Source organism: Corythoichthys intestinalis, chromosome 6 (genome assembly GCF_030265065.1).
Source record: "Corythoichthys intestinalis isolate RoL2023-P3 chromosome 6, ASM3026506v1, whole genome shotgun sequence".
Lineage (NCBI taxonomy): Eukaryota > Metazoa > Chordata > Actinopteri > Syngnathiformes > Syngnathidae > Corythoichthys > Corythoichthys intestinalis.
Genome location: NC_080400.1, coordinates 28,984,720 through 28,998,378, shown reverse-complemented (window position 1 = coordinate 28,998,378; position 13,659 = coordinate 28,984,720). Strand labels below are relative to the sequence as shown.

Sequence of the window (13,659 nt, the reverse complement as noted above, 5' to 3'; positions counted from 1 at the left end):
CTGCCGATCCCGATATTTCCCGATCCGATTGCTTTTTTTTGCTCCCGATTCAATTCCAATCATTCCCGCTAATTTTTCCCGATCATATACATTTTGGCAATGCATTAAGAAAAAAATGAATAAAACTCAGACGAATATATACATTCAACATACAGTACATAAGTACTGTATTTGTTTATTATGACAATAAATCCTCAAGATGGCATTTAAATTATTAACATTCTTTCTGTGAGAGGGATCCACGGATAGAAAGACTTGTGACTTTGTATATTGTGACTAAATATTGCCATCTAGTGTATTTGTTGAGCTTTCGGTAAATGATACTCTAGCCATGCCCAAATGCATGATGGGAAGTGGAACCATGACTGTGCGTAGTGTTACCAATTGATATATCTTCTCTGCGTTGGGAAATAACATAAGGTGCTAAGAAAAAGATCAATTGCCACCTTGCCTCCCCACATTGCTTCCCATGATATTTCTAATCGTAGGGAGAGGGATTGTAAGGCTTTAGCCAATTAAAAAAAGGTTCCAAAGGCTGCCAAAATTCACTCTACTCATTTTACGCTGCCTTTTATCTCTCTATATAGGTAAAACGGCGTCACTACAGATTGAGCGCGACAATGCGAGAGTGGGTCGTGCAGCGCATGTGTTAATTGCGTTTAATATTTTAACGTGACACATTTAAAAAAAAAAAATTGCCGCCGTTATCGGGATAAATTTGATAACCCTACCTTAAGCCTAAACTTAAGACTCTGGATGAGTGTAACATATTATGTCTGTAACGTTAAATACAATTAGAAAACGATTTAATTAAAAAATATATATATATATTGAAAAAAGGCATGTCCGATATTTTTCCGATACTTTGATACTTTCCGATCGATCAGGACATCTCTAGTACTTACCTTTATCAATGTTCACCATTCAGTTTGCAGTAATCAATGTTTCAATCATATAATCAATATATTTTGTTGGAAAATATTTTTTTCTCTCAAAAACATATTTATGATCATGATATGTGTTGATAAAAATTAGCTGACAATGCCACAAAAATGTTTTCTCTTTTGCCATATCTTTTATTTCAAATTAATTCAGCACAAAAGCCTGACCTGATTGAGAGAAATGGATGCCATTTCGTGATTCAGCAGTGCAAAAATGCCCTAAATCAGTCGTAGAAATCCAGACAACATTCAAAAAGTGAAAAATTTTTGCCCAGTGTAATCATTCATTTGTTCTCGTAACAGTTTGTTTTTCTGAACGTCTGGTATCAGGACAAGAACTCTTGCTCAAGGTCATGAACAGAGCGTTTTCCTCTCCCTTGGTTAGTCTGAATAGGCTTTCCACTGCTTTTTATCTAAGGCAGATATGTTCAAAGTCCGGCCCGGGGGCCAAATGCGGCCCGTGGTCACATTTCATCCGGCCCCCAGCCTCTGCCATAAAATCAATAACGTCTGGCCTGCACACAGACTTAATGAATTGGTCAGCAGTACTGCTACCAGCATATGAAGTAGCTTACACACTAAATGCTGCTCCTCATTTACCCACTAAAAGGCAGCAGGTCTCTAAGCAACATTACCCCGTGTGACTCTTTACATCCAATTTTCTAAAGTGGTGACAACAAAAAAAAAGTTGACTGCGACGGCCGACGCCTCAAGGATAGGTGGAAAATGGACTATTTCTTCACTAAAATACGCAACAACTGTGTCTGCCTCATTTGCAAAGAGACAGTCGCTGTTTTTAAAGAGTTCAGTGTGAGGCGATATTACCAAACAAGACACGCTGACATGTACGACAAGATTACAGGGAAGAAACGCAGCGAGAAATTGAAGCAACTTGAAGCTAGTTTAATTTCACAGCAGTGGTATTTCGCAAGAGCCTGAGTTGAAAGAGAACGCCACAAAGACTAGTTGCGAGATTGTTGAAATGATTAATTTAAAAAAATAATAAAGCAAATCTGACACACAGAATGGCTTGCTAAAATTAGCTTAAATATATTGTTCTACGCAAAGGACGTCAGCCAAGGTCGGCCCCCCCACATTTTTACCACAACAAATCTGGCCCCCTTTGCAAAAAGTTTGGACACCCCTGATCTAAGGGGTTGGCGCTAGGCTACTGCTTGGGAAATAAGACTAATATAAATGGTACAAACTGAGAGATCGGGGCACATCATCTTGAGGGCATCTCGTGGGGCTCCAGGGGACGTACGTCCCGGCCGGCTGGTTTCCTTCTTTTCTTTCCTCACTAAATGTACACTCGGTATTCTCTTTTTTTCCTGAATTGTGTGTGGTCATCTCCTGTTTGTTAAGAGAATTAAGGAACCTGTAAAAAGAAAAAAAAATCCAACTTTTTTTTTCTTCGTTATCTATCACATTTTATCTTTGTACCCACTTATTTATAGTTCTCTTTTTTGTTTGTCTTCTTATGTGCTCCTTTTGAAAAGTGTCATTAAAATTCAGGGTTTGAGTTATGTCATCGATCTAAACCAATTATGAGGGATCTCTTGGAACGCCTTGCCATCCACAAGACAAAATCCTGTAGTAATGCAAGGGATTCTTAACACTTGTTGCTGTAGTAAAGTAACCCTACTTAACTCATTGCTTTGTCAGATCTATTGGAAAATAATCTCGTCAGTCACCTTCAGATTAAGGTTTGTGCTAATTCCCTGGGTTGCAAGCCCTGTTGTGGGCCCGAAATTGTATAAGGCTCCTTGTTTAATGACGAAATTCAATTGCTATTTCTGTGATGTAACTCAAATTTGTGAAAACCAACTTCTCTGTGGTAAATCATCAAGTTAAGCTAACTAGGTAGTTTAGTCATTATGAAGGGAAAGTTTTGATGGATTGATTTATATTCTATATTTTCTTATCATTACTCCAGCTTCCCACGGCCTCACAGATGAACAGAAGGAGTTCCAGAAAGTGGCCTTTGACTTTGCCACCAATGAAATGGCTCCACACATGGCAGAATGGGACCAGAAGGTAAGCTCGACACCCTTCAATAAGCATCTTTTAAAACAACTTTATCGAGCTCTGATAGCACATTCTTGGTGTACTGTAACCAATGATCAGTTTTCATATCAAAACTATTCCTGAAATGAATTAATCTAGTATAACAGCACTTCTGTTCACCTTAAGGAAGTGTTCCCAGTGGAGACCATGCGCAAGGCGGCCCAGCTGGGCTTTGGGGGCATCTATGTGCAGCCGGACGTCGGGGGTTCCGGTCTGTCTCGCCTGGACACATCTGTCATCTTTGAAGCCCTGTCCACTGGATGTGTCAGCACCACTGCCTACATCAGTATACACAAGTAAGCCTCATTCAAAATTGGAACCCCTTACTGTTTGTACTCTACTGTTTGTTGTTTGTGAATAAAACAAAAATATTATTTTAAGTCAAATGTTGTAAACAAAATTATGGAAGTTGATAATTTTGCAGTGATTTAGTCTCCCGCATACTGTATCATTGTATGCCTGATATTATCACTATACTGCAAAAACAAAAATGTAGATAAGAAGTATTCAAAAATGATGTTGAAAAATACTTTAAAACAAGAATTAAATCAACTAACGTTGCATGAATGTTTCTCTCATTACTAATTTTGTAAAAGCATAATCATTGATGCCGGTGTAAAGTATCCAATGTTTATTCCTTGCAGCATGTGTGCCTGGATGATTGACACCTTCGGCAGCGACGAGCAGAGGCAAAAGTTCTGTCCTCAACTTTGTTCAATGGAGAAGTTTGCCTCTTACTGCCTCACAGAACCTGGTCAGTCATTTAATAAAGGGTTTATGCAGGTCTTTAAAAAGCATTAAAATTCATTAAATGGATTTTGTCAAAATTCAGGCCTCAGAAAGCATTCAACTAAATGTTTGAGGCATTAAAAATTATGTAAACTTGACGGGTTTGGGTATGAGTGTTTATGCTTCTCAGTTTTGCTTCTTATAGGGTTTAGGGTAGAGTTACGTTATCTTAAGCCCAGGAATCGCTCTAATGTACCGGTAGCTACTCTGGTTGCCAAATTTAGGGTTGAAGGTAATACCCATCGAAAGGCTGCAAGTGTTCCTCCACTAGCTTTCATCCATGCATGCGTGGCCTTCCTGAACCTTGCCATCTCAATGGAACAGAAGTTGCATCAAGCTGTTTGTTGCATTTAAATAGCATTTGTATTTTCAACAATTAAAAAATGTTTGTTTAACGCTTACAATTTGTGTGTGTGAAACTATCTGCAGTTGGGTTGGTTACGGTTGCCACCTCCCATTAAAAAAAATATGGAACTCCTCATTGCTAGAGCCGAATGGCCCGATAACTGTCACCCTTTAATGATTTTTTTTTGTATGTGAAAAGTGATTTTTTATTTATTAATAATTATATTAATTTGACTCAAACCTGAATTAATTAGGTACATACTTGAGTGACATAAGCACATGGAAAAACAATAATTATGAGCAATGTATTTTAATACAAATGACATTAGAATGAAATTAACATGTCTTGCTTAATTTGATTTTTTTTTTTTTTTTTAAACAGTTTAGATGCGTTCAAAGTCTCCTCAGCAATAACATTTTCGAAAATGATCACTTCATTTTTAATGTGGAAATACAAATGAAATACACAGAATATATATATATATATATATATATATATATATATATATATATATATATAATACAATTAGTGAAAATAAAGTACACGGAGAAGAACAAGAAAACAAATCAGTTTGAACATGCTTTTAAACCTCATATCTCTCAAAGACTGTATGTTGTCTTCCGTTATCAACATGGCAAGCGACAATACCTCGACCAATGAGATGAGTTGGATTTGGTATTGTCATTGTTCCGTGAAGTCATCGGTCAAAAAGCAGGAGGGACTGGGAAATTCGTTTCCCTGCATATTCTTGTAAAGCACCATACCAGTATTTGTTTATTTTACAAATAAGACACTATTTTTACATTTCATGATAATACGGGACAAACCCCGTCCCTTAAAAGCTCAATTCAGGACGAGTAGTCTTGTTTCTGAATTTTTGAAGGGATGGTTGGCAACTCTAGGCACGGGGATTAAACTAGTTTAAAGTGGCATTGAAATGCATTAAATTAGATTTGCCGATACCTGCCGAAACCCTGTACTACTCCAAGTTGAATTCTATTACTTTAAATGAATGTGTACTTGTTTATTTTCAGGCAGCGGTAGTGATGCTGCTTCGCTCCTGACGTGTGCGCAGCGCCAAGGTGACCATTATGTCTTGAATGGTTCCAAGGTATAACTTTTAACACACGCTCTGTATACTAAGGTGGGGATGGGGGAAAATCATTTTAGGTAGGAATGTGATGGGTGATATCGATATACTGTACGCGATACCTTGAATTCTAGTAGGTTATCAATATGCTCCCGCCAGTAATCGAAATACCGTTTTAAATATGTGTCACTGTTTAATAAAGGCACCAACGGGTTGCTGATGTGAACGCCTACCTCTTAAGTGTCTATGTTAGGGAATAGACTTATTTATTTACAAAAATATTGAAGTAACAAAGTGTTGCTGTGCTTATTTACAGAAATGTTGCACTGGAATGTTCTCATAATCTGTGAATATTTTTTGACAGATTATTCACGCAAGTGAAAAAACTAAACATGATTTGTTTGCCATGCAGTGTACAGTGGGGCAAGTAAGTATTTAGTCAACCACTAATTGTGGAAGCTCTCCCACTTGAAAATATTAGAGAGGCCTTTAATTGTCAACATGGGTAAACATCAACCATGAGAGACAGAATGTGGGGGGAAAAAAACAGAAAATCACATTGTTTGATTTTTAAAGAATTTATTTGCAAATCATGGTGGAAAATAAGTATTTGGTCAATACCATAAGTTCATCTCAATACTTTGTTATGAACCCTTTGTTGGCAAAAACAGAGGCCAAACGTTTTCTGTAACTCTTCACAAGCTTTTCACACACTGTTGCTGGTATTTTGGCCCATTCCTCCATGCAGATCTCCTCCAGAGCAGTGATGTTTTGGGGCTGTCGTTGGGCAACACGGACTTTCAACTCCCTCCACAGATTTTCTGGGGGGTTGAGATCTGGAGACTGGCTAGGCCACTCCAGGACCTTGAAATGCTTCTTACGAAGCCACTCCTTTGTTGCCCTGGCCTTGTGTTTGGGATCATTGTCATGCTGAAAGACCCAGCCACGTCTCATCTTCAATGCCCTTGCCGATGGAGATTTTCACTCAAAATCTCTCGATACATGGCCCCATTCATTCTTTCCTTTACACAGATCAATCGTCCTGGTCCCTTTGCAGAAAAACAGCCCCAAAACATGATGTTTCCACCCCCATGCTTCACAGTGGGTATGGTGTTCTTCGGATGCAATTCAGTATTCTTTCTCCTCCAAACACGAGAACCTGTGTTTCTACCAAAAAGTTCTATTTTGGTTTCATCTGACCATAACACATTCTCCCAGTCCTCTTCTGGATCATCCAAATGCTCTCTAGCGAACCACAGATGGCCTGGACGTGTACTGGCTTCAGCAGGGGGACACGTCTGGCAGTGTAGGATTTGAGTCCCTGGCGGCGCATTGTCTTACTGATAGTAGCCTTTGTTACTGTGGTCCCAGCTCTGTAGGGCATTCACTAGGTCCCCCGTTTGGTTCTGGGATTTTTGCTCACTGTTCTTTTTATCATTTTGACGCCACGGGGTGAGATCTTGCATGGAGCCCCAGATCAAGGGAGATTATCACTGGTCTTGTATGTCTTCCATTTTCTAATAATTGCTCCCAAAGTTGATTTCTTTACACCAAGCGTTTTACCTATTGCAGATTGTCTTTCCAGCCTGGTGCAGGTCTAGAATTTTGTCTCTGGTGTCCTTCGACAGCTCTTTGGTCTTGGCCATTGTGGAGTTTGGAGTGTGACTGACTGAGGTTGTGGACAGGTGTCTTTTATACCGATAATGAGTTAAAACAGGTGCCATTAATACAGGTAACGAGTGGAGCCTCGCTAGACCTCTTTGACAGCCAGAAATCTTGCTTGTTTGTAGGTGACGAAATTCTTATTTTCCACTCTAATTTGGAAATAAATTCTTTAAAAATCAAAGAATGTGATTTTCAGTTTTTTTTTCCACATTCTGTCTCTCACGGTTGAGGTTTACCCGTGTTGACAATTACAGGCCTCTCTAATCTTTTCAAGTACGAGAACTTGCACAATTGGTGGTTGACTAAATACTTATTTGCCCCACTGTATTTGTCTTTAGAATATCATAATTGACTTCCTGACCCATATATTTAGTAATGGGTGTTGCCATTTCATAAGATAATCGTTACCGCAAGCTTTGTATCACAAATCATATCTTGTCAAAAGGTATCCAAAGAGTCCAATCCCTAATTTTAGGTTCCTCCATCTGGTCCAAATTGCTTTTGGAAGTTCTCAGGACTATTTCACGATCCTCTCTGTTGTCCCATGAAATGATTCTACACATTTATGGGATATACAGTTTAAAGTTTCCCTTCATCCCTGCCAATTTTCTTGAATTAACAAACACTAGTAGTAAATGTAAATTCTATTTTTGTAGGAAAGGGTCAAATTTTACGCAGAACAGCCTCAGTGTCCACTAATATTCTCTGATGAGTACATACTAAAGAATGACATCGCAAAATGTTTTAATTTGTGTGTATTTTCGTTCACTTCAGAAAAATTTGTCAAATTTCAGGGTGAAATTATGTAATTTAGGTACCGTATTTTTTGGACTATAAATCGCAGTTTTTTTCATAGTTTGGCTGGGCGTGCGACTTATGTGTGAAATTATTAACACATTATTATATCATTTCACATGTTATTTTGGTGTTTTGGAGTGACACTGATGTTTTGGTAAACTTGTTAGCATGGTCTTTATGCTACAGTTATCTGAATAACTCTTAATAGCTATGTTACGTTAACATACCGGCCACGTTCACATTTCGTTGTTCATGCGTCATGTAACATTATCATACTGTACACCTATTCAGCATGTTGTTCTCTATTGTATTTGTATTTTAAAGTTCCTTTCAGGATGACATATCTGTTCTATGTGTTGAATTTTATCAAGTAAATTTCCCCCAAAAATGCGACTTATACCGTATTGGCCCGAATATAAGACGGCCCTGATTATAAGACGACCTCCTCTTTTTCAAAGTTTGAAAAAAGACTTTTTGAACACCAAATTAATTTTTATACAGAAAATAATTACAGTACATCTGAAACAAATGATTATAACAATATATTTGAGAGAAAAAGCATGTTATTTTGCCTCATTCATCTCATATCTGAACATTTAAATATGTAAACTAAAGTGCAATCGCATTCGTAAGTGAATGGCTTCTGGTTTTTGAAATGTAAATAAACCAATCTATTGTGATAAAACAACAAAATTGCAATAACTGCATTAACCATTAAAGTGAGGTTTAACGTAAATGTAGTCTGGAAACAAATCTGAACTAGGCCTGCAAGCAGGACTGAACGGGCCCTCGCAATCTAGCGCAACTCGGACTGTGTGCAGGTCAGGGTGGTGGCAGATCCTCCTCTCTAATCATCTCATTAGAACCTAACATGCTCGAAAGTCGCCTCTTACATTACCACACCCAAGAGATAAAAACCCCTATTGGAGAGAGTATTACAAAAAAGGAGCCACTACTGAGCTGTGCAGCCAAGCCCTTATTCAAAACCAAAATTAATCTTCTAACTGGGCCAATTTGACCAAGTGTGCCAAATATTGTGGCTCTATAAGCTGCCTGACTCTCTGGAAAAAAAATATTTCCTTTAAATGGCGAACAAAGGGTCGTCACGGCAACAGACAGACACGTGGACATGGGCCGTAAATAAGTATTTTAATAGGTCTTGAAACTACAATGACCAAACTGAAAAGAACTGGACATGTATTGGAAAAATGAGTGACTTTCTATTGCCACTAGTTGGCGCTGTAGGGTTGATGCAAATGACCCCTACAAGGCACTTCAGGGTATGACTCTCAACAAGCACGGGAAGTTTGTCGCAGATATGTTGTATATCTGCCGAGTTATGACTGTTCAAAGTTTTTAGCGAGACAAATTGTTGACGGTCATTTTTACTTTCCTGTTTGGACCCCTCCGCTTCAACGAAACCTCAATATTTTTCATCAGGCACCTGAAGACAGGTCTTAAGGCTTCCCTTATGCAGGTTTGAGGTAGATTGTTTTTTTCCCTTTAGAGGAGGTGTGTGTCCCGTAAAAAAAGGGCTTTTCCTGTTCCCACTAGGAGGCGCCAGGCACAAATGGTAAATTTTCAATCCAGTCCTGCTCAGGCTGGTATACCTCACACACATGCCAGATTTAAAATAGATTGAACGTTGTATGAGGGAGTTATCAGTCATTTTCCGAATTTGGTGCTTTGGCGAAAAAATGGCCGACTTTGGCACCCCGCCCAGCTCAGGCCCGTGAATGAAAACACACCATTTTGATAACTTAAGATTTCATATGCCTCATGAACAGTCTCGCCAATTTTGAGAATGATCAAACTAATTCCCTAGGTGCCAAGGTGTAAAATGTGCACACTGTAAATCGATAAAAATTTCACATTCAATCCAAAATACCCGATTTCCTGTTGGGTTTGGAATACGCATGCAAGAGACTTTTTGGAGCAGTTTTGTACAAGGTATCGACTCTCCGAATTTCATCCCTCTACGTTGAAAAAACCTAAATGGAGAGGCCTTTTTGAAAATTTCAAGGGGGCGCCACTGAGCCATTTTGTTACATGTTTTCGTAACGTTGCAAGATTATCGAACGTTATGCAAAGCCGCATGTATGTGCAAATTTTGGTGAGTTTTTATGCATATTCAAGCCTCCAAATGTAAACTCTTACTGTGAACCCATGAAATTTCACATTCGATCAAAAATACCCGATTTCCTGTTGGATTTGGAATATGGGTGCAAGAGACTTTTTGGAGCAGTTTTGCATAAGGTATCTACTCCCCAAATTTCCTTGCTCTATGTTGAAAAAACCCAATAGGAAAGGCCTTTTTTAAAACTTCTTTCGGTCGCCACTAGTTGGCACTGTAGAGTTGATGCAAATGACCCCTACAAGAACCTTTAGGGTATGACTCTCAACAAACTCGGAAAGTTTGGCGCAGATATGTTGCATATCTGCCGAGTTATGACTGTTCAAAGTTTTTGGCGAGACAAATTGTTGACGGTCATTTTCACTTCCAGTTTGGACCTCTCCGCTTCAACGAAACCTCAATATTTTTCATCAGGGACCTGAACACATGTCTTGAGGCTCCCCTGAAACAGGTTTAAGGTCAATAGATTTTTTTCCCTTGGAGGAGGAGCCTGTCTCGTAAAGAAGGCCATTTCCTGTTCCCACTAGGGGGCGCCAGGCCTAATAGGTAATATTTCAATGCAGTCGTGTTCAGGCTGGGATATCTCATATACATGCTAGAAATGAAAAAGATTGAACGTTGTATCACGGAGTTTTTAATCATTTTCTGAATTTGGTATTTTGCCCAAAAATGGCCGACTTTGGGACCACGCCCAGGCCAGACCCTTGAATGAAAACACACCATTTTGAAAACTTAAGATCTCATAGGTCTCCTGAATAGTCTGACCAGTTTTGAAGACGATCCAACTTTATCCTTCAGCGACAAGGTCTCAAATGTAAATCGATAAAATTTCGCATTTGACCCAAAATTTCCGGCTTCCTGTTGGGTTTGGAATATGGGTGCAAGAGACTTTTTGGAGCAGTTTTGCACAATGTATCGACTCGCCAAATTTCATCGTTCTACGTTGAAAAAACCTAATAGGAAAGGCCTTTTTGAAAATTTCAAGGGGGCGCCACTGAGCCATTTTGTTAAATTTTTTTGTAGATTATCAAAATTTACGCAAAGTTGCATGTATGTGCAAATTTTGGTGAGTTTTCGTGCATGTTCAGGCCTCCAAATGTAAACTCCAACTGTGAACCGATAAAAATTTCACATTTGATCCAAAATATCCGATTTCCTGTTGGATTTGGAATATGGGCGCAAGAGGCTTTTTTGAACAGTTAGGCATAAGGTATCTACTCCCCAAATTTCATTGCTCTACGTTGAAAGCCTGAGAGGAGAGGCCTTTTTGAAAATTTTAAGGGTCAAGGGGGCGCCACTGAGCCATTTTTTGACATTTTTTCAAAACGACACAAGATTATCGAATTTTACGCAAAGCCGCACGTATGTGCAAATTTTGGTGACTTTTCGTGCATGTTCAGGCCTCCAAATTGGCCATTTTCATTTGCCCTGAAAAAAGAATAATAATAATAATAATAATAATAATAATAATAATCCTTTGCAAAACAATAGGGCCTTCGCACGTCTAGTGCTCGGGCCCTAATAAGGAAAAACATTGCAATAAAATAATGCAAACTGGTTAAACTTGAGAGTAGCTGAGATCTGTCATGACAGAACATTACTCCTCAAGTTCAGCATTCGCTTCAATGATGTCTGGCGCCATCTAGCGTCGTGAATGGGTATAACGTCTAGACCCCGAATATAAGACGACTCCCACTTTTTGAGTCTTATTTCAATGCAAAAAACACCGTCTTATATTCGGGCCAATACGGTACTCCGGTGCGACTTTTTTTCCTCCTCTTCATTGCGCATTTTGGGGCTGGTGCGACTTATACTCAGGTGCGACTTAAAGTCCGAAAAACAGGGTAGTTGTTTAATGCTGTTAAATGCCAAAATGAGTCAACAAAATGTAAGGGGTAAATAAAATCATGATAACAACTGAACAATGTTGAAATTCTTGTCAATCCAGGCGTTCATCAGCGGAGGAGGAGACACTGATGTTTACGTGGTCATGTGTCGCACAGGTGCCAAAGGTCCTAAGGGCATCTCATGTATAATCGTAGAAAAGGGAACACCAGGCCTCAGTTTTGGCAAAAAGGAACAAAAGGTAAGAATACGTTGTTGTCGTAAGACTGCAAGTGACCACTAGGTGTCAGAGTGTTGTCACAGACAGATCGGTATTGAGCTGACCGAATGAACGCTCCTCAGGTGGGGTGGAACTCGCAGCCCACCAGGGCGGTCATATTTGAGGACTGCGCCGTTCCTGTGAGCAACTTGCTGGGAGATGAAGGTCAAGGCTTCACAATTGCCATGAAAGGACTGAATGGTGGCAGGATTAATATTGGTGAGAAGAACATACTGCTGAGAACCCCTAGCAGCCAGTGGATATAAAAAGTGTACATACCCCAGTTCAAATGAACTCGGCTGAGTATTAGTCAGCTTGATTGTACTTCCACCAGACTTTTGCTGGAAAGCAATAAAATGTGAGGGGGGGAAAAAGGTTTTCATCAGATTTTTTTACCCCCGTGTTCTCTTTCAGAAAATCTTAGAATTGGATTGACATAAATTTATGAATTTTTTTCTAATTGAAACTGTAAAAATGTTGTTTTTTTTTCCCATCATGAAAAACTTGTTAAAGTAGCACCTTTCTCAATTAAAATAAATAAATAAATGAATAAAAATAACCTGCAATTTTATGGTATGCTCACGATATCGAGTAGTTTTGAGCTCAATGTTAATGTTTCGGCTTTCAGTATGAATATTTATTGTACCATTTGGACAGCTTCGTGTTCTCTGGGCGCGGCCCAGGCCTCAGTACAGTTGGCTCGAGACCACCTGTTGGTGCGTAAGCAATTTGGTGAGACGCTTTCTAACAACCAGGTCAGTGGCACAGAACGGCCTTTTGAATCTCTATGTACATGTGTGAAAATTGCAAGATGCCACATGCTGTGTGTGTGTTTAGTTCCTTCAGTTCAAACTAGCAGAAATGGCCACCGATTTGGTGGCCTCTCGCCTTTTAGTACGCCAGGCCGCGATTGCGCTACAGGAAGAGCGAGCAGATGCTGTGCAGCTTTGCTCCATGGCGAAGCTCTTTGCCACAGACCACTGTTTCAACGTGAGTGATGACATTACAACAACCAATGTCACATCTCTCTAATGACTTGATCGTTATTATGTACCTACTCAGATCTGCAACCAGGCTCTCCAGATGCACGGTGGCTACGGCTACCTAAAGGACTACGCCGTGCAGCAATTTGTGCGCGACATCCGGGTGCATCAAATCTTAGAAGGTCAGCCATCATGCCAATTTTCATGTTCCTGATGCCATGTAATGCTGTAATGCACATTTCTTTACAGGAACCAATGAGGTTATGAGGATGATCATCGCACGCGATCTTCTGACTGAGTCCTGATAGAGTAGTGTAAAAAGGCTGAGGAACTGTTAGTAGTAGGGTTGGACTGGAGCAATTTGATCTGTAAAAGGCAGATATTCTTCATCAAATCAAAACAAGTACTGTCACTCCGTGGTGGAGTTTTGTTACTAATGTTACTAAATCAGATTGGTATAACAGAAATCTGTCAGTCCGGTCAGCATCTACATTCATTTGCAATGTACTTGGGCTAGCCAGTGTTTGTATCACATAACTGTAACCATTTTTCTTTACATGGCCTTGCACAGCTTTTTACCATTTTTGTTTTTCTTGCTGTTACTGAATTGTAATGAAGTACTGTACTTAGATTATGAAATTATATTTGACTGTGATACTCTAAATAAAATATCAAACTTTGCCCCTCCAAAATTGTAATTTTACTAAAAGATGGCACCCACTATGTTCTCTACCTGAATATT

General features: G+C 39.3%; 1 protein-coding gene across 1 annotated transcript in view; it reads left to right on the top strand.

Annotated features, from left to right (window-relative positions):
- acad8 (acyl-CoA dehydrogenase family, member 8) overlaps positions 1–13,659 on the top strand; it is a 25,578-nt gene extending 11,919 nt beyond the window's left edge. Inside the window, exons 2-11 of the mRNA XM_057839121.1 lie at positions 2,878–2,978; positions 3,135–3,304; positions 3,653–3,762; positions 5,178–5,254; positions 11,779–11,916; positions 12,018–12,153; positions 12,592–12,689; positions 12,772–12,924; positions 12,997–13,099; positions 13,167–13,659. Coding sequence (XP_057695104.1) covers positions 2,878–2,978; positions 3,135–3,304; positions 3,653–3,762; positions 5,178–5,254; positions 11,779–11,916; positions 12,018–12,153; positions 12,592–12,689; positions 12,772–12,924; positions 12,997–13,099; positions 13,167–13,222 — 1,142 coding nt within the window. The 3' untranslated portion in view covers positions 13,223–13,659. The remainder of the gene's footprint in view (positions 1–2,877; positions 2,979–3,134; positions 3,305–3,652; positions 3,763–5,177; positions 5,255–11,778; positions 11,917–12,017; positions 12,154–12,591; positions 12,690–12,771; positions 12,925–12,996; positions 13,100–13,166) is intronic.